Genomic DNA, 22,159 nt, shown 5'->3' with positions numbered 1-22,159 from the left:
GGATTCTGACCCCGATATCAAAATTTTCACTACCGGTCCAAAACTCCAAAAAATCAACTTTCGCCAATTCAAGCCTAAATAAGCTACGGACCTCCAAAACACAATCCAGACATGCCCCTAAGTCCAAAATTACCTAACAGAGCTAACGGAACTGACGAAAATTCCATTCCGGGACTGTCTTCATACAGTTCCGACTACGGTCCAAATTCTAAGACTTAAGTTCTCATTTAGGGACTAAGTGTCCCAAAACACTCCGAAACTCAAAATCAATCATCTCGGCAGGTCACAATAACAGAAATAGATATGGGGAAAGCAGTTAATAGGGGTTCGGGGCTCTAACTCTCAAAACGGACGGCGGGGTCGTTACACAAATCCTTCTTCACGAACGCGAGAGGATCGTCGCGAACGCGAAGAACAACACCAGACACCAGTATCAGCTATTGCAAAACAGCCCGAAATGATCCGGAACCACCCCGAAACACACCTGAGGCCCCCGGGACCCCGTCCAATCATACCAACCAGTCCCATAACATAACACAAACTTGCTCGAGGGCTCAAATCACATCAAATAAAATCGAAATCATGAAATGCACCCCAATTCAATCTTAATGAACTTTAGAACTTCAAACTTATACATTTGATTCCGGAACATATCAAATCACGTCCGATTGATCTCAAATTTTGCACACAAGTCACATTCGACATTACGGACCTACTCCTACTTTTGGAATTTGAATCCGACCCCGATATCAAAAAGTTCACTTCCGGTCAAACTTCTCAAAAACCTTCAAATTTTTAGCTTTAGCCAAATGATTCCAAAATGACCTACGGACCTCCGAATCCACTTCCGGATGCGCTCCCAATTCTAGAATCACCGTACGGAGCTATTTCCATACTTGAAATCCTAAACGGACATCGATAACCTAGAAATGCACTTCAACCCAAATTTATGGAATTCTTCCAAAATGCTAACTTTCACAATAGGTGCCGAAACACTCACGGGTTATCCAAAACCCGATACGGATATACGCCCAAGTCCGAAATCATCGTACGAACCTGTTAGAACCTTCAAATCCCGATTCCGATATCGTTTACTCAAAAATCTAACTTTTGTCAATTCTTCCAACTTAAAGCTTCTGAAATGAGAATTTTCGTACCAAATCAACTCTGAACTTCCGAAATTTTAATTACGACCACGCGTGCAAGTCATAATACCTGAAGTGAAGCTACTCGTGGCCTCAAACTGCTGAACGACGCGGTAGGGCTCAAAACGACTTGTCGGTTCGTTACAATAAGCTAAAATGTTAATTAATTTTAAAGTTATTTTTTACAAAATTCAAATAAGGAAAGATATAATAAATAAAATTTTAGTTGAATTTGAAGTCCTAAATATTAGGAAGACAAACAAATTACTATTTTGTTCAATATAAAATATATTTTTAAAGGGTAAAAAAGACGAATAATATTATATAAATATTATAAAAACTGATAAAGAGAATCTTCTATACTATCTTAAAAGCATGAAATCTCAACAAATAATTAAGTTTTTGAATTAATAAATTAGCAAAAAAATTCAATTCAGTAATTTTCAAAATCGTTATGTAAGTAAAATTATTTGTCAAGTTGATAAAACTTTTAAGGTATATAAGATTATTTTCACTAGAAAAGCATCGGTCGTGAAAGAAATAAGAAAATAGAGCAAAATCTATTAATAATATAGTATTAAAAATTAGATTGCTAAACATGCTAAGTTGAAGCATCAATTAAGGGTGTAACATAAGACAAAAGGTATTCAAAACATGTGACGTTATCATTTTTCTTTCTTTGTATATTCATTCCAATAAATAATAATTCCCTATATTTTTTTAATATAGTATTATATATTTTTGTAATTCAACATTAGTTAGTTAAAACTTTTTTTGTTATTTATTAGTAATTTTCTATGAGGAGTTCTACCTCATCACTCACAAATTTCTAAAATACCAAAAAATTCAATGTGATTACCCAAAATATCATCTTTAAATTTAATAATTAATTCTGTGTTCTAAGACCTCAAAAATTACTATTTATCATTTCTCGACTTGCGTGTGCAGTCCGAAAAATTTTATGTGAAAATGGATTAAAATGTGAATTAGAACTTTAAAACTCAACTGAGTTGATTATGGTCAACCTTTTGAACAAATAGACTCGGATCGGTATTTTGACATTTCCGGTAGGTCCGTATCGTGATTTGGGACTTGGGCGTATGCCCGGAATTAAATTTCGAGGACCCCTAGCCCGAGATATGGAATTTTGATAAAAAATTAAAAGTTTAAGTTCAAATAGTGATCGGAACGACTCCGGAATAAAATTTTGATGATTCCAACAGCTCCGTATGATGATTTTAGACTTAAGAGCGTGATTGGAATTTTTATTTGGAAGTTCTTAGTGAAATTAGGCTTGAAATGGCTAAAACAAAAATTTAAGTTTGGAAGTTTGACCGGGAGTTGACTTTTTGATACCGGAGTCGGAATCCAGTTCTAAAAATTTTCATAGCTCGGTTATGTCATTTATGACTTGTGTGCAAAATTTGAGATCAATCGAACTTGATTTGATAGGTTTCGACATCGAATGTAGAAGTTGGAAATTCTAAGTTTCATTAAGCTTGAATTGGAGCATGATTCGTGATTTTAGCTTCGTTTTATGTGATTTGAGGTTTCAAATAAGTTCGTATGATATTTTAGGACTTGTTGGTATATTTGGTTGAGGTCCCGAGAGCCTCGGGTGAGTTTCGGATGGTTAACGGATCAAAAGTTGGACTTAAAAAGCTGCAGTAATTTTTTCCTCTTCTGTTGGACATTATGGGCTGTGATCGAGCCCAGATATCGAGCTCAGATATCGAGCCCAGATATCGAGCCCAGGTATCGAGCCTAGGGTTGACGAGGCTCAGGCTCGAGTTGTGTATCGAAGCCATGGTCGAAGGTCCAGCTCGAGGGCCATGATCGAAGGCAAGGCTCGAGGGCCAGGATCGAGACCCAAGATCGAGGGTCACAATCAAAGGCTCAGGCTCGATGCCATGATTGAGGCTATGATCGAAGGACCAGGATCGATGCCATAACTGAGGCTATGACCGAGATCCAGGCTCAAGCCTATGATCGAAGCCACGATCGAGATCCAGGCTCGATGGCCATGATCGAAGCCAAGATCGAGGCCCAGTTCGAGGCCCAATTTCGAAGGCTGCCTCGGCAGTTTTATAAAAAGAAGGTATTCGTCCCATTCGCCATTTTTAACAAATTGGAGCTTGAGCAGAGGCGATTTTGGATAGATTTTCAAGGAAAGACATTGGGGTAAGTGATTCTAACTCGGATTTAGTCTATATACACAAATATATCATTGATTTCACCATTTAATTAGTGTTTTGAGATTGAAATTTGGGGAAAATTTTGAAATCTCATAGAAATAAATTTTCGAGATTTCGGTATCGATTCGGAGTCGAATTTGAGTGAAACTAGTATGGTTGGACTCGTAATGTAATGGGTTGTTGGATTTCGTACCTTTCGTTGGATTCCGAGACACGGGCCCCACGGACGAATTTTTAATTAATTTTGGGATTTAATTGAAAATATAGTATTTTCTTATAGAATTGAATCCTATAAATTTTAATGATTGTATCGAATTATTTTGGCTAGATTCGAGCCAGACAGAGTTGGATAATCGAGGAAAGGGTCTACTAGTGGATTAAATTGGAGCAAGACGAGGTAAGTCTCTTGTCTAATCTTGTGAGGGGAAAATTACCTCATAGGTGATTAAAATTAAATAATTATTGCTAATTGTGGGGGCTACGTACGCACGAGGTGATGAGAATCCGTGCGTAGCTACTATTAATGCTAAAGTCCGGGTAGTTTAGGACTCAAAGCATGAATTACTTGTGTAAATTGTATTCTTTATTTAATTAATATTATTTGATATATATTGTGAATTGTTTTACTTGTGTAAATTGTTAGATAAAAATATTAAATGATGAAAATCTCATATACTTGATTTTTCTGTTTTAATTAATTAATTGTTAAGAGAAATTGTTCTTCCTCCTGAATTTATCTTATAATAAATATACTCTCATTTTGTTGGTACATAAGAAAATGTCCTCCTTTCTTGTGGAGCGGGCCGAACGCCTCGGTAGGATAGATGCATCTATGGATCATGCCGCACGTCCCTCGACAGTGTACACGAAACTCTGGATCGGGCCATACGACCTCGGCAGCAATCGTGCTTAATAATAATAATTACACGATACTTTGATAGTTTATTGCAGTTTGTGAAGCTAATTGATAAATTAAAAATCCTTGAAATTTAATGAATTATTATTCCTGCTTGTTAAGGGATTATTATTATTCCTGTAAATGAGACTAATTGATAAATTTGGAAATTTATTGAAATTGAAGAAATTTAATTATTTCTGCTGGTTAAATAAATTATTGTTATATTCTGTGAAGCATGCTGATCTAGATATTCTAGTTTTATTTTAATTATTATTATTAACCCATAGTGAGTGTCAAAGTCGGCCATCTCGTCTCTACCACTTCGAGATTAGGCTTAATACTTACTGGGTACACGTTGTTTACGTACTCATACTACACTTGATGTACTTTTTGTGTAGGACCTGAGGCAAGTACTAGTGGGGGACCTATCGTCTTACACCCACGTTATCTAGGGGCATAGTGGTGAGCTGCCTTTCTGAGCCGTTCTGCAGCTACCAGTGTCTCTCCTTGTATTTTTCATTCTGTCTATTTTTATTTCAGACAATATTAGTGGTTTTGTATAATCTACTAGATGCTCATACACTTGTCACACCAGGTCTTGGCACATACATTAGTAGAATTTGGTGTCTTATATTTCTATTGGATTTAAATTTTGTCGATATATGTTTAATTTATTAGTTGGCTTACGTAGCTATAGTGTTGGGCACCATCATGACCTATAGGTGAAATTGGGTCATGACAACATGGTATCAGAGCACTAGGTTCACGTAGGTCTCACAAGTTATGAGCAGACATAATAGAGACTTGCGGATTGGTACGGAGACGTCTGTACTTATCTTCGAGAGGCTATAGGGTGTTAGAAAACTACCTTTCTTCATATTCTATCGTGCAATTAATGTAGTACTAAATATCCTTCTTTTATTCTCTCACAGATGGTGAGAACGCGCTCTAATGAGGTTCCAGACTAGGGAAGAGCTACTCCCCCAGTTGCCAGAGGCCAAGGGAGGGCTCCAGCCCATGGTAGAGGGCGAGGACGTCCCAGGACTGTTCCAGTTATGCCGCCAGTGGGTCCAGCAGAGAATCCCATTATTGAGGAACAGGGTGAGGTGCCTGTGACAGAGCCAGCTCCGATGGATTTTACATCTGCACCAGGGTTTTAGGATATCATGGGTCGTATGTTGCGGTTCATGGACAATATGACTCAGGCCGGTTTATTTCCGGCAGACCCAGCCACATCTCAGACGGGCGGGGGAGCACAGACCCCTACCGTGCAGGCTCATGGACAGGCAACTGCTGTATATCAGACCCAGGGTGCACTACCCGTGGGTTTAGCCCAGCCAGTGGCAGCAGCTACACCTGAGCCCAGGCCAGCTGTAGCCGCTGATCCACAGAAACTATTGGACAAATGGACTAGCCTGCATCCTCCTGTCTTTGGGGGTAAGCGACATGAGGATCCCCAGGATTTTATTGATTGGTGCAAGGATAGACTGTACAACATGAGGATATTGGAGTCTCATGGGGTAGACTTTGCTACTTTTCAGCTATAGGGAAGAGCCCGTAGATGGTGGCAGTCTTATGTTCTTGGCAGACCAGCAGATTCTCCTCCCATGACTTGGGGCAGGTTCACTCGTATTTTCTTGGACAGGTATACTCCACCCTCTCAATGGGAAGAGTTGCGGTTTTAGATTGAGCAGCTCCAGCAGGGTCAGATGTCAGTGACCGATTATGAGGCGAGGTTCTCTGAGTTATCTCGCCATGCACTTATGATAATCCCTACTGAGGTGGAGAGACTGCGGAGGTTTGTTGCGGGTTTACATACTGGCTTTCAAGCCACTATGGCTCGAGAGGTTGAGATGGGTACTTCTTATGAGCTAGTCATGGAGATAGCTCGGAGGATTGAGGGTGTACGACAGCGTAGCCAGGAGCAGGTTACTAGAGATAAGCGGTTTAGGTATTCTGTAGAGTTCAGCGGTGCTCCGTCTGGGGGCAGAGGTCAGTTCGTGAGAGTGCAGTCCAGCAGGCCCCCATATTCAGCATCACCGCCTCCTCAAGGTGCTCTAGTGCGACCTTATCTCAGTGCTATACCAGAGAGTTCTTATCGCCCACCAGCTATTCATGGTCCTCCTAGTGGGTATTCAGTTCCTTATAGCTAGACTCTTAGTCAGCATCCCATCGTACCGAAGAGTTGTTACGAGTGCGGGGATCCCAGTCACATGCGTAGATTTTGCCCCAGGCTTCGAGGTAGACCAGTACAGCAGGGTCAGCAGCCTATGCTTACCGAACCAGTTGCTCCACCAGTAGTCCGACCACAAAGAGGTGGAGGACAGGTGGGTAGGGGTCATCCTAGAGGTGGAGGTCAGCCAGGGGGAGGCCAGCCAGTTGGCGCTCCAGCTCGGTTCTATGCTTTTCCGGCTAGACCAGATGTAGAGGCCTCAGATGCCGTGATTACAGGTATTATTTCTGTTTGCGGCAAAGATGCCTCAGTATTATTTGATCCAGGATCTACGTACTCATATGTGTCACCTCTATTCGCTCCATTCCTGAGTGTTTCTCGTGAGTCCTTGAGTACTCATGTTTGTGTGTCCACTCCTGTGGGCGATTCTATTATTATGAACCGGATCTACCAGTCTTGTATTATTACATTCTGTGGTTATGAAACTAGAGCAGATCTCCTATTGCTCGAGATGATCGATTTTGAAATTATTTTGGGTATGGACTGGTTATCTCCATATCATGCTATTCTAGATTGTCATGCCAAAATTGTTACCTTGGCTATTCCATCTTTGCCTAGGCTGGAGTGGAAGGGTTCGTCTGTTAGTTTATTTAATCAGGTTATTTCTTTTATGAAGGCTCAACACCTGGTTGAGAAGGGTTGTTTAGCTTATCTAGCTTATGTTCGGGATATTATCGCAGAGACTCCGGCTATTGATTCAGTGCTTGTAGTTCGGGAGTTCTTTGATGTATTTCCTTCAGATCTTCCAGGTATGCCACCTGATCGTGATATTGATTTCTGTATTGACTTGGCTCCAGATACCCAGCCTATATCTATCCTACCGTATCGCATGGCTCCAAAAGAATTGAAAGAATTGAAAGAACAGCTTAAGGAGTTACTAGCCAAAGGGTTCGTCAGACCGAGTGTATCGCCTTGGGGTGTACCGGTATTATTTGTGAAGAAGAAGGAAGGAACAATGCGGATGTGTATTGATTATCGCCAATTGAACAAAGTCACTATTAAGAACAAGTACATGTTGCCGTGTATTGATGATCTATTTGACCAGTTGCAGGGTGCTAGGGTGTTCTCTAAGATCAACTTGAGGACGGGGTACCATTAGTTGAAGATTCTGGATTTGGATGTTCCGAAGACTGCTTTTCGGACTAGATATGATCATTATGAGTTTCTGGTGATGTTCTTCGGTTTAACTAATGCCCCGGCAGCATTTATGGATTTGATGAATAGGGAATTTAGCCCATATATTGATTCGTTTGTCATTGTCTTCATTGATGACATCTTGATTTACTCACGCAGTAAGGAAGAGCACGAGCAGCATATGATAGTGGTGCTTCAGACATTGCGGGAACAAAAGCTATATGCTAAGTTTTCCAAATGTGAGTTCTGGCTAGAGTCTGTAGCATTTTTGGGGCATATTGTATCGGGCGAGGGTATTAAGGTTGACCCCAAAAAGATTGAGGCACTTCAGAACTAGCATCGTCCCACTTCGGCGATTGAGATCAGGATTTTTCTGGGTTTAGCAGGTTATTATCGTCAGTTTATGGAGGGTTTTTCGTCTATTGCAGCACCTTTGACCAAATTAACCCAGAAGGGAGCTCCGTTCCGATGGTCCGATGATTGTGAAGTGAGCTTTCAGAAGCTCAAGACAGCATTGACTACAGCACCAGTGTTAGTGTTGCCTTCCGGTTCAGGAATGTATACAATGTATTGCGATGCTTCACGTGTTGGCTTGGGTTGTGAATTGATGCAGGAAGGGTGAGTTATTGCATATGCTTTACGTTAGCTGAAGTCCCACGAGAAGAATTATCCAGTACATGATTTGGAGTTAGCTGCGATTGTTGACGCTCTTAAAATTTAGAGGCATTATCTTTATGGGGTGTCTTGTGAAGTTTACACTGATCATCGCAGTTTGCAACATTTGTTCAAGCAGAGGGACCTAAATTTGAGACAGCACAGATGGCTTGAGTTACTGAAAGATTATGATATTACTATCCTATATCATCCGGGCAAGGAAAATGTGGTTGCAGACGCCTTGAGTAGAAAGGCGGAGAGTATGGGTAGTTTGGCTTTCATTTCAGCAAAGAAGAGGCCATTGGCTTTAGATATTCAGTCCTTGGCCAACAGACTTGTGCGGCTGGATATTTCAGAGCCCAGCCGAGTTCTTGCATGTGTTGTAGCTCAGTCTTCACTATTTGAACAGATCAAGGCTCGCCAGTATGATGATCTACACTTAATGGTTCTTCGAGAAATGGTACTACGGGGTGGTTCCAAGGAAGTTACTATTGGAGCGGATGGTATTCTGCGACTCCAGGATCGTCTATGTGTTCCTAATGTGGATGGACTAAGGAAAAAGATCCTAGAGGAGGCACACAGTTCTCGGTATTCTATTCATCCAGGTGCTACGAAGATGTATCGTGATTTGAGGCAACATTATTGGTGGAGGCGAATGAAAAAGAGACATAGTTGAGTATGTATCTAGGTATCTAAATTTCCAGCAAGTTAAATATGAGCACCAGAGGCCTAGTGGCCTACTTCAGCAGATGACTATAGCGGAGTGGTAATGGGAATGCATCACTATGGACATTGTAGTTGGGTTGCCGCGGACCTTGCAGAAGTTTGATGCAGTTTGGGTCATTATTGACAGGTTGACCAAGTCGGCACATTTTATTCCTGTTGTGACTACGTATACTTCAGAGAGGTTGGCCCAGATTTATATTCAGGAGATAGTTCGGTTGCACGGTATGCCAATTTCCATCATATCATATAGAGGCCCTCGGTTTACTTCACATTTCTGGAGAGCAGTACAGGGTGAATTGGGGACCCGTGTAGAGCTCAGCAAAGCCTTCCATCCGCAGACCGATGAGAAGTCAGAGTGGACAATTCAGATTTTAGAGGATATGCTCAGGGCATGTGTGATTGACTTTGGAGGTCAGTGGTATCGTTTCTTGCCTTTGGCCGAGTTTGCTTATAATAACAGTTACCAATCCAACATCGAGATGGCTCCATTTGAGGCTCTATATAGTCGGCGATGTCGTTCGCCCATCGGGTGGTTTGAGCCCGGTGAGGCTAAGTTATATGGTACTGATTTGGTGAAGGATGTCTTGGAAAAGGTAAAGTTGATTCAGGAGCGACTTCATACAGCGTAGTCTAGACAGAAGAGTTACGCGGATCATAAAGCGCGTGATTTATCATTTATGGTAGGTGAAAAAGTTCTCTTGAAAGTTTTGCCGATGAAGGGAATCATGAGATTTGGAAAAAAAAAGGGAAATTGAGCCCAAGGTTTACAGGCCCATTTGAGGTGTTGAGACGAGTTGGGGAGGTTGCTTATGAGCTTGCATTGCCTCCCAGTCTATCGGGAGTTCATCCAATTTTCCATGTATCTATGCATCGGAAGTATCATGCCGACATATCATATGAGTTAGACTTTAGCACAGTTCAGCTAGATAATAGTTTGGGCTATGAAGAAGAACCAGTTGCCATTGTTGATAAACAGGTTCGCCAGTTGAGGTCCAAGAGGATTTCTACAGTAAACGTCCAGTGGAGGGGCCAACCAGTCGAGGAAGAGACTTGGGAGGCCGAGGAAGATATGCGGAGCAGATATCCACACTTATTCAGCACTCCGGGTACAATTCTAAACTCGTTCGAGGACGAACGTTTGTTTAAGAGGTAGAGAATGTATTGACCCAACCGGCCATTTTAGCTTTTAGAACCCCGTTCCCTAAAATAAAACTTTTCATATGTGCTTTTAATGATTTATGACTTGCGGGGATGGTTGGTTTGGGATTTGGAAGCGTTTGGGTTAAAATCGGAACACTTGGTTCCTTAAGTTGGCTTTAAGAGGCCAAGTTTGACTTCGGTCAATATTTTGAGAAAACGACCCCTGAATAGAATTTTAAAGATTCCAACAGCTCCGTATGGTGATTTTGGACTTAGGAGCGTGTTCGGAATTTTATTTGAAAGTCCGTAGTTAAATTAGGCTTGAAATGGCTAAAATAGGAATTTAAGTTTGGAAGTTTGACCGGGGAGTTGACCTTTTGATATCGGGGTCGGAATCCAGTTCCGAAAATTTACATAGCTCCGTTATGTTATTTATGACTTGTATGCAAAATTTGAGGTCAATTAGACTTGATTTGATAGGTTTCGGTACATAATGTAGAAGTTGAAAATCTTAAGTTTCATTAAGCTTAAATTGGGGGATGATTCGTGGTTTTAGCATTGTTTGGTGTAATTTGAGGGTTCGACTAAGTTCGTATGATATTTTGGGACTTGTTGGTATAATTAGTTAAGGTCTCGAGGGGCTCGGGTGAGTTTCGGACGACTAACGGATCACTTTGGCCCTTTGGAACACTACTGATAATTGCTGGTATTTTCTTCTGATTTCCTTATATGCGATCGCGTAAGATGGTCTGCGGTCGCGTAGAATAATTTGGACAGAGGTGGATTTGTTCTACGTGATCGCATGAATGGGGTTGCGATCGCGTAGGCTTATTTTGGGCAGCTGAAAATTCGTTCTATGCGATCGCGTGGGCACGTTTGCGATCGCGTAGGTTAGGCCAGCTTGTGCATCGCGATCGCGTGTAGTTGTTTACGATCGCGTAGGGGAAACTGTGGAGGAGCTAGGCCACGCGCTTAATGTTTCACGATCGCGTGAGGAGGCTCGCGATTGCATAGGCTTGCGGAAACTGTGCTTCGCGATCACGTGGGATTTTCCCCGATCGCGTAGGGTTAATGTTTGGGCAGTAAAATTTGTGCTACGCGATGGCGTAAGGAAGTTCGCGATCGCGTAGAAGAAATCACTGGGCAGAGAGTTTAAGTTATGAAAATGGAACTTCGTCCCATTTTTCATTTTTAATAATTTGGAGCTCGGATTTAAGTGATTTTTGGGAGATTTTCAGTGAAAATAATGGGGTAAGTGTTTTTAACTCAATATTGGTTAAATTATCCGAATCCATCACTATTTTTATCATTTAATTGGTGAATTGAGTTGGAAAAGTTTGAAAACCCTCTTGGATAGATTTGAGGATTTGAGGGCTAAATTGTTATCGGAATTTAGTGATTTTGGTATGGGTAGACTCGTGGTTAAGTGGGCGTTCATATTTCGTAACTTTCGCCGAATTCCGAGACATGGGCCCCACGAACGAATTTCTAATTTATTTCGGAATTTTTATTAAAATGTAGTATTTTCTTATAGAACTGATTCCTATAATTTTTAGTGATTGTATCGAATTATTGGCTAGATTTGAGCCAGACAGAGTTGGATAATCGTGGAAAATGCCTTTTAGTGAATTAAATTGGAGCAAGACGAGGTAAGTTTCTTGCCTAATCTTGTGAGGATAATTATTGCTAATTGTGGGGGCTACGTACGCACGAGGTGACGAGAGTCTGTACGTAGCTACTATTAATGCTAAAGTCCGGGTAGTTTAGGACTCGAAGCATGAATTACTTGTGTAAATTGTATTCTTTATTTAATTAATATTATTTGGTATATTCATATACTTGATTTTCTGTTTAAGTTAATTAATTGTTAAGAGAAATTGTTCTTTCTCCTGAATTTATCTTATAATAAATATACTCTCATTTTGGAGGTACATAAGAAAATGTCCTCCTTTCTTGTGGAGCGGGCCGAACGCCTCGGCAGGATAGATGCATCTATGGAACGCATCGGGAGGATAGATGCATCTATGGATCGTGCTGCACGTCCCTCGGCAGTGTATACGGAACTCTGGATCGGGTCGTACGACCTCAGCAGAAATCGTGCTTAATAATAATAATTACACGATACTTTGATAGTTTATTGCAGCTTGTGAAGCTAATTGATAAATTAAAAATCTTTGAAATTTAATGAATTATTATTCCTGCTTGTTAAGGGATTATTATTATTCCTGTAAATGAGACTAATTGATAAATTTGAAAATCTATTGAAATTGAAGAAAATTAATTATTTTTGCTGTTTAAATAAATTATTATTATATTCTGTGAAGCATGCTGATCTAGATATTCTAGAATTATTTCAATTATTATTATTGACCCATACTGAGTGTCAAAGTCGGCCATCTCGTCTCTACCACTTCGAGATTAGGCTTGATACTTACTGGGTACACGTTGTTTACGTACTCATACTACACTTGCTCCACTTTTTGTGCAGGACCTGAGGCAAGTACTAGTGGGGGACCTATCGTCTTACACCCACGTTATCCAGGGGCATAATGGTGAGCTGCCTTTCCGAGCCGTTCTGCAGCTACCAGTGTCTTTCCTTGTATTTTTCATTCTGTCTATTTTTATTTCAGACAATATTAGTGGTTTTGTATAATCTACTAGATGCTCATACACTTGTGACACTAGGTCTTGGCACACACATTGGTAGAATTTGGTGTCTTATATTTTTCTTGTATTTAAATTTTATCGATATATGTTTAATTTATTAGTTGGCTTGCCTAACTATAGTGTTGGGTGTCATCATGACCTATAGGTGAAATTGGATCGTGACACCATATGACAAGTTTGATACTTTCATTAAGTCTTAATCGTTGATTGTGATTCAAACTCTTTTATTGCTTATTAGTGCTTTTGCTTTTATTTACCATCTTTTTTTATGTTCTTCACTTGGTATTGTCTAACCTTTGTGTTTTCTTTCTCCAAGTTTTAGGTTGCTGATTCTATATCTTAGAAGGTTTTGGATCTTTTAAAACTAACACAACAAAGTATATCGAGTATATCGAGGTAACTTATTATTTATTTTGTTCCTCACCAAACGAGATATGAGTTACGCCTTAGCATGTGACTCCCTTAATCTTTTTTATTTTTTTGTTTTATAGAATATTATTGTAGCATTTGGCAGTATTTTCTTGGTTTAGTTTGTTGTTACTTTTATTTTTGATGCTTTTATAGAATTTTGGAAGAATTATTTTCCGCTTAAATCTTATTATTTTCACCATCCAATTCATTTTTTTAGGATAAAAGATTATGTTGATTAATACTTTGGGTTAAAAGATGATTTACGTTTGAGTCAATATCTAAATACTAACATAGTCATATTATTTTATATTTATATACTAACATCGGTATTACACAATAATTTATATTATTTTATATTTATATATAATTTTATTGATACACGCAAAGTTCACGTTCAAAATACGTACACTAAAGCTAGTAGTTATAAAAGTCTTCGTGTTGCTTCAATTCATGAATCATAGTACTCAATGATATACAAGAGAATGGCCCATGAGCTGAAATATCGGAAACGAGCCCATCTTTAGACGTTTTATAGCCGAGTGTATTTGGTTGGGCTTGGCCCACGCTGTTACACAAAACCGGCTCATATTCAATGTTTACTCTTTATAATCGGTATACTTAGGTGGGGCTATTTGGATTAATTCAACTTTTTCAGCTCACACTATGTTATGTATGGGGACAAAAATTAATGAAAGGTTCAGGGTCGTACTAGTTCTCATGTATGTCCTACCTACCAGTTATTTTCCTCTTTAATTATCCTTGTCATGAAGAGTGATTCGGATCTCATTTCGCATATGTTTCTAACGGTACAGATATAAATGGGAAAATGACACTATATAGCCACGGTAAAAATAATAACGAAAAAATATATAATTTTTTTATATTTTTTGTGAATATATACATTTTGTATGTTATATAAAAAAATTATACAAATTTTATATATTTCTTCAGCTATCAGATGTAGTTTCTGACATGACTAAAAGTGATAATACCTCAAAATAAATGGAATAAACAAAAGAGTAAATGGATCGAGGGATTTAGATTGTCCCCAAATAGAACATAATGAATACAGAGAGATTTCATCCCCCAAAATACAACCAGTTCGAATGAGATAAATGCATTGATGATGAATGATATTTGATTGAATGCAACGTAGAAAGATTCAACTATGCCGAAATTTTAATAAGACATTATAAAGCTAAACATTTATGATCAAAGTTATACACACGTACAAAAGACAAGTAAAAATAGAGTAAAATATATAGTATTTCAAAAACTATTCTCTTAACTCAGAACTGATAAAATTCAATCACTATATAGACGTACGTAGAACATGTGGCTGGAAAGAATGTTAGGCGATATCAATCTACTAAAAAGTATATATATCATGCAGTTAAGATTCGTTATCGCAATATAGGAACAAAATTAAAGCACCTGTAAAGGTTTAATTTTATTTTGCCCCAGGCTATGGCTGTAACGTAACGAAACAGGAGAGTGAAAGTTATGTCCAACGCCCCATGGACCATGCCTTAACTGGCAAGTGAGAAGCTGTGTAAGTTCCAGATCCAATACAAATGTGTAACAAAGTACCACTACCAAATATTGCTATTTTAACTATGTATTTATTTATAGAATTAATCTAAAACTTCGAATCTCAAATATAGCTTAAGACATCTTTTTGAGCCAAATTTGAAATTTTTTAGCTGAAAAAAAAAATTAACATGTTAAAACTTGCCCCAAAATTAATGTCCAAACATATTTCAAATCAAATTTCACCCAAATCAGTTTTTTTCAAAAAATATTTGGGAATCCACGGGTGCTACATAATAGCTGCATTGAAAAATATGGTCTACCGTCAATGAAGCTAAATAAAATATTTAGAAACTAAGGTTCTACTTCTAGAAGAGACAAAAATATTAGACAATTTCATATTTGACAGAATTATTCAATAATTGTGCTAGATAAAAAATCGTAGTATTAGCCGAGAGTGCCTTTACACCCAAAAAAAAAAAACACAAAATAATCAAACTAGTACCATCTGATGAGGATGAAGAATTCATGTAAAAATTAAAATTGCCTCTCTGCAAGCATCGTCGCTAAGGAAAATATATGAAACTCAATCACTAGCTTAATAATTAAAACAGACTAAACAGTTAACAGTCAGCTGAAAGCGGAGTTTATTAGAATAAGGTAAGAAGGTAATTAAGAGCAAAAACTAAAGTAGGATAAATTATACAATGAATTCAACCTCAATAACAAGAGTACTGTATGCCTACTGAACAGAAGTAGCTAGTAAGTTGAGGAAACTGAGCCCCAGATATTACACAAATGCAGAGTTGCAAACGTCAAAAGTTAGGACTTCACTTCTAGGAAAAAGAAAAAGTTACATATGAGAATATAGAGAAGGATAACGATAGATACACTAACATATTCAAAAAAGTGTGTAATTACTAATTTGGATTTACCAGTATTAAATTAATAGACTTTCTTGGTAAATAGGCTTTTGATATTAAATAGATTACTACTGCCGCGTATCCCTTCACTGGTCACCGCGACACCACTCTGATCACCACCGTCGCCGGCAGATGCGGCGGCGACACTAATGGCACTGTTTTCGTCACTTCTGCAACTTAACTGATTCCTGTAACCAATGCACATAGGAACATTCAAGTTCAAGACTCTAGCTTTAGGCCCACCACCACCGGCCGCCGTTGACGACACTTTCCGGCGACATTCAACGCTTTCTTTTTTAACTGCCTTTTTTTTGGTGCTGCTTTCATATAGGGGGGCTTCTTTTCTGAGTGGTTTTTCAGCAGTTTTCACGAGGTTATCGGAGCTCCGGCAACCGGATCCTGGTCCAAGATTCCGGCGGACCTGCCAAACTGGGCTGCTGCGGCCCAAATGAACCCCACCACGGCTAGGACTACTGGGCCATTTTCTTGACTTGGATTCACCGGCTGAGTTACTCCGAGAACAAGGAGCACTACTAACCTTTCGGGTGGCCAAACCGGATCCACCGGTAACCCGAGGCCTACTTCCGCCGTTTCCAGCGGATCTACTCCTCGAAAATGGCCAAATATTGATATTGAGCTCAGCACCTGTACTCACCCCATTGCTTCCACTTATAACTTTCTTCTCTTTCCTCTTCTCCTTCTTCTTCACATCATTACTCTCTTTCTTCTCGGTTTTCTTGAAAATGTCCTTCCAACGCTTTGATGAAGTAAAAGAACCGCCGCCCGCCGACGTATTGACTATCGACGCAGAGAGTTCTGTTTCGGGTTCGGGTCGACCAGACCCGGATGGTTCAAGCTCAGTTTTATGCTGTGAAGAAGTATTTGGCCCATTAGGTTCAAGTGGGTCATCCGCAGAAGGGCACTGGAGAAGGTCTAAAGGAAGAAGGACGCCATCGGAGAAGAGCTCGTCAGCAGAGAGTTGGTTGGGCTGAGGAAAAGACGGGTTTCGGACCATCCAAAACTCAAATTCGGGTGAATGGTTAGAATCACAGTCACAGCTTCTCCTTCTTCCACTGTTGCATGGTGTAAGCCTTTCAGGCAGCTTCTGAACTTCAGCTTCAACCTCTTCCATTCTTCACTTTCCAGAGAGAACAACAAAAAAAAGGTCTCTTTTCTGTATATGCTTTTGAGCCTTTTCTTTCTGTTCTTACGAGGAAAGAAAAAAAGGAGAGATTGGGGGTCGGGGGAGGGTGGAGAATGGTGACCCTACATGCAATAAAGAAATGAAAAGATGAGTAATAAAGAGGGGAGAGATGAAACTTGTAAATAAGGTTGGTTGAGTTTGCATGTGGGTTGGATGAACACAAGAAGTTAATAAAGGGATAGAAATCTTATCACTTTACCTTGAGAACTGACAAAGTTTTCACATAGGTATACGAGAACCTTGACAGAGATTGTTCTTTCTTAAGAAGTTGTATATAAAATGGTTGTAACTTGCAACCCTTCACTGTAATTTATATTTTACCTTAGGTAAAACATCAAAGAACTCTAGATTAAAGATATTTACGTATAATTGTTCATAAAAATATTGAATTGGTAAGTTAAAACATAAAGCATATTAGCTATTGCAATATGTTAAATACATTTACAGTATATTATAAATTAAGACCTTAAATTGATTAACCCAATGAATTTTCAATTTTCACAACTAAGCTGAAACCCACCATATTTATGGTCAAAGTCTTCGAGATAGGACTCCTAGAGAGGGCGAAAAGGAAGGAAGGTGAATAGAAATGAAAGTTTGACCTTATACAAAGTCAATTTTATGTTTAGGGCACGATGGCCTAGGAGATTGTCACATTGAAGTGGTCAACATAATATAATAAAAAGGGATGCTAGTACATGATTTAGATATTAGTATTACATGATTTAGGACCTATTGCATGAACATCGGCGGGAAGGAAGCCTAGGGGAGTAACTTCTAAGTCCTATTGAATCTCACAAATGAGGAATGATGATGCAATTTGAGATTTTAATCAAGATACATTATTCCTGGTCAAGAACTATTTTTTGGGGAAAAAAATATGAGAAAAGCATGGCATGAGAACAAAACAGATGTAATTTTAATCTAGTAATTACGAATTATCAGTATAATCTTTACTGTCTTGTGGATGTAAAAGTAATAAATTCTTTCTTTCTTTCTTTTTTGAAATTATACAACTATATGTATTTTCAAATGGGGAGTGGATTGTGCTTTCACATGCTGCTAACATTTTTATTAATTGTTATGTTGAATACCAATAGTTAGTGGAAACATACGTAAGAATTTATCAAAATTGGAATAATGAGCTGCTATTCCCTTTGTTGCTGCCCTAGTCTTAAGATACCAAATACAATGAATTTTTTGCACTATCTGTGTCTTTAAAGGTACAAAATTTTAATGCACGATTAAGAGTAAAAACAAACGGTCTATTCATGATTTTGCAATCATTATTGGTTAGTTTTTCGTATCTTGATATATTTATAATCAACATCAACATATATACATATGATAGACTAAGTATTGACAATTTCAATCCAAAATTGTTTAGCCCGTTCAACTTATCATGATAAAACTGTTTTTGTAATATATGAAATTCGACCACCCTCACCCCCGATCTCCGATGCTGACCCCAACCATGCCCCAACACTTGTGAGTATAACTATGTTTATCTGCTTAATCTTTGTGGGAGTTTGGACATAAGAAATATAAAATTCTAAAAAAAAAAAAAAAAAAATTCAAGTGAAAATGATATTTGAAAATTAGAGTTGTATTTGAACATGAATATAATTTTGGGATGTTTTTGAAATTTTGTGAGTGATATGAGTGAAAATTTTGTAAAACAGTCTTTTGCAGTTTTTCAAATTTTCGAAAAATTTCAAAATTCATCTTTAAGTGAAAATTTAAAATTTTATGGCCAAACACTGATTTCGAAAAAAAAGTAAAAAAAATTCTAAAAAAGTTAAAAAAAAATTATGTCCAAACGAGCTCAAGTCTTTAATTTATATTTTTTGGTTCGAAGGCTAAAACAGTGTATTTTTCTAGCGCAGGGTGATATGACCTCTGCCCTTTTAGGCAATCTAGCTTCTTTTACTGTCGTTAGTTATGGACAAACAATGAAGCAGTATACACCGAATCACTGATTTTGTTTTACAACTTCTTAATAAAATTACCATTTGAATGATGAGTGGGTGAGCATGTTCCAAATTGGAGGATTTTCAACTTGCAATAATGTTCATTATTATGTTGAAGAAACTACCAGGAAAATGAATGAACCGAAATCCATAGATGGTAAATTGAAAGTGTTTTGGCAAGTTTGTAAGGTTACTTTCCTTTGCTATTGGCGAATTGATAGAAGTCATGTCATTGTTGGAGAAAAGGGGATCGTATCATCATGCTTTTAACTGTTACTATTGAACTTTCACTTCCAAATAACCCTTTCAGTTACATGCTATTATTAATTTATTATTCCCCTAACCTCTTTACAAGAACCTATTATTCCCGCCAATATTATTGTATTTGTAAATAATAATTCTGCAAAATATAAGTTATCGTAATGAAACAGTAATTAATTCGAGCCCACTGAATTCACAGTGTTTCCTTAAGGAATTTAACCCCCTCCTAGTACCCAAGGTTATGGATTATTTCCTCCCAGGATAGAACGAATCACACACTGATGTAGCGGTACCTCAAACCCCAGTGTTTCAGCGAACACAAAATTCGGTAGTAAATCACACTTACAGTTGCTTTGTTTGAAGTTAAAACAATGCAGAACGAAAGAGTAGAAACTCAGAAAATCGTATGGAAATGCTGAGAGGAAGGAGTGCAATGTATAGCCAAAGTTGAGCGTTTTCAGTTTTTGTATTGTGTTTTTTCGTTTTTAGTTTGTGTCTTTCTTCAACAGCTGCTGCATATATATATAGCAGCCAGCTTTGAAGATGAACGACCCTCCATCCTCCATGGTGGAGCATGCACTAGCTTGTTTGTGGAGCAAGCACTTGGCCATGGTGGGAAGAGCATTAGGCGGCTGCTATTGCAGCTGGTGGTCAATACACGGATTGAAAAATATCCGTTACAAATGCGGATAATCTTACGTTAATATTTACTATTAACAAATAAATTTGGTCCAAAAAATTAATCAATCAATCGATCATTTGACCAAATCCAAATCCAAATCCAAATCCGAAGCCGAAGCTGAAGCCGAAGCCGTAGCCGTAGCCGTAGCCGAAGCCGAGCCGAGCGAGCGACGACGGCGCGAGGCTTGCTTTCTTCTTAACTCTTTAAGAGCTACAAGAAGAGCAATTATATATATACCCACCAAAAATCTTTTCCTCTTCCAATATGGGACAATATCTCATTGTCAAGCGGGGAAAACTTAAAATTTTACTCAAAAATTTTATTTTTCCTCTGTTTCCCATTCACCCTCATTTTAAGACTATTTCATCTTAAATAACAAAAACCTCAACAATCCCCCACATGAATGGGGAATGGCTATATCACGGAAGTATGCATGGAAAAACTATGTGATTTGCAAGCAAGGATTAATCGCATCTGGATAAGTAGATTTCTCTTTGAACTTTCCGTAGTGAACTTATGTCGGATATACTCGGTCAATCGGTAGATTTGATATCTTTGAACCGTCGAACTTTGGTGTATACCTAGACAACCATAAGTCACACAACCGACCCTTAACCGTCTTTGGCTCTCATTGTTGTGTTCGTTTCAGCCATGAACACCGCCTGGTTTCATAAGTGCGTAGAGAACTGGCCTTACAAAGTTCTCCTTGAAGCGGCTAACACTTCACACTTACATAGGTGATTCCTAAACTTGTCATCCTATAGATACACTATTTGATATACCCTGTATCAAATTTAGAAATCATTAAAAAGCCTTAATGCTTTATCCTTGGTACTGAACATTGTCTCATCACGAGAACGGACTAAAATTTTATTTGACAATGTTGAACCGTCATTAATGACTTTGTTTGATCTCCTTGAACCTAGATCTTGGGATATCCAGTCTTCTAGGTAGAGTTACCGCCACAATGACTTGTTCTCGGCCATAGCCTCATTCCCCTTGATGATTTCTCAACTACCTCTCTAGTTAGGCCTTTTGTAAGTAGATCCGACACATTATCACTTGACTTGACATAGTCAATCGTGATAATTCCTCTAGAGAGTAATTGCCTAACGGTTTTATGTCTTCGTCGTATATGACGAGATTTACCGTTATACATAACGCTCCCAGCCCTTCCAATTGCCGTTTGACTATCACAATGTATGCATATTGGTGCCAACGGTTTGGGCCAAAATGGAATGTCTTCCAAGAAATTCCGGAGCCATTCAGCATCTTCACCGACTTTATCTAAGGCTATGAATTCAGCCTCCATTGTAGAGCGGGCAACACATGTTTGCTTGGACGACTTCCAAGATACCGCTCCTCCACCAATAGTGAATATATATCCACTCCTGGACTTAGAATCAGTTGAACCGGTGATCCAATTTGTATCACAGTATCCCTCAATCACCGCAGGGAATTTACTGTAGTGCAAGTAAAAGTTCTGGGTATGTTCTAAATATCTCAAAACTCGTTTCATTGCCATCCAATGAGATTGGCCTGGATTGCTCGTATATCGACTCAGTTTACTTATAGCACAAGCTATATCTGGTCGTGTACAATTCATGATATATATTAAGCATCCCAACACACGAGCATAATCCAATTGTGATATGCTTTGGCCTTTATTCTTTGCTAATGCAAGATTCACGTCAATTGGAGTCTTTGCAACTTTAAAGCCCAAGTGCTTGAATTTTTCAAGTACTGTCTTAATATAATGAGATTGTGACAATGCCAGACCTTGAGGAGTCTTATGGATCTTAATTCCCAGAATTAAATCAGTAACTCCCAAGTCTTTCATATCAAACTTGCTATTGAGCATACGCTTAGTAGCATTTATGTTGGCAATGTCATTACCCATTATCAGCATATCATCCACATATAGGCAAACAATGACTATGTGATTTGGAACATTTTTAATGTACACACATTTATCACATTCATTTATCTTAAAATCATTTGACAACATTATTTGGTCAAATTTCGCATGCCATTATTTGGGTACTTGTTTTAGTCCGTAAAGAGACTTAACAAGTCTACATACCTTCTTTTCTTTACCTGCAACTACAAACCCTTCAGGTTGTTCCATGTAAATTTCTTCCTCCAACTCTCCATTTAAGAAGGCCGTCTTAACATTCATTTGATGAATTTCAAGACCATACACTGCAGCTAATGCTACTAACATCCGTATGGACGTAATTCTTGTAACTGGAGAGTATGTATCAAAGTAGTCTAGACCTTTTCGTTGTCTATACCCTTTGACTACGAGTCTTGCCTTGAATTTATCAATAGTGCCGTCATCTTTGATTTTTCTCTTAAAAATCCATTTAGAACCCAAAGGTTTATT

General features: G+C 38.5%; 1 protein-coding gene across 1 annotated transcript; it reads right to left on the bottom strand.

Moving 5' to 3' along the window:
- Positions 1-15,405: 15,405 nt before the first annotated feature.
- LOC107765607 (uncharacterized) lies at positions 15,406-17,088 on the bottom strand. Its single transcript, XM_016584272.2, has one exon. It carries the CDS (start codon positions 16,786-16,788, stop codon positions 15,679-15,681), a length of 1,110 nt encoding a protein of 369 aa, XP_016439758.1. The 5' UTR covers positions 16,789-17,088; the 3' UTR covers positions 15,406-15,678.
- Between the last annotated feature and the right edge of the window lie 5,071 nt (positions 17,089-22,159).

Source organism: Nicotiana tabacum, chromosome 17 (assembly GCF_000715075.1).
Source record: "Nicotiana tabacum cultivar K326 chromosome 17, ASM71507v2, whole genome shotgun sequence".
NCBI lineage: Eukaryota > Viridiplantae > Streptophyta > Magnoliopsida > Solanales > Solanaceae > Nicotiana > Nicotiana tabacum.
The sequence above is the reverse complement of the archived record's forward strand: the minus strand, read 5'-3'. Positions and strand labels throughout refer to the sequence as shown.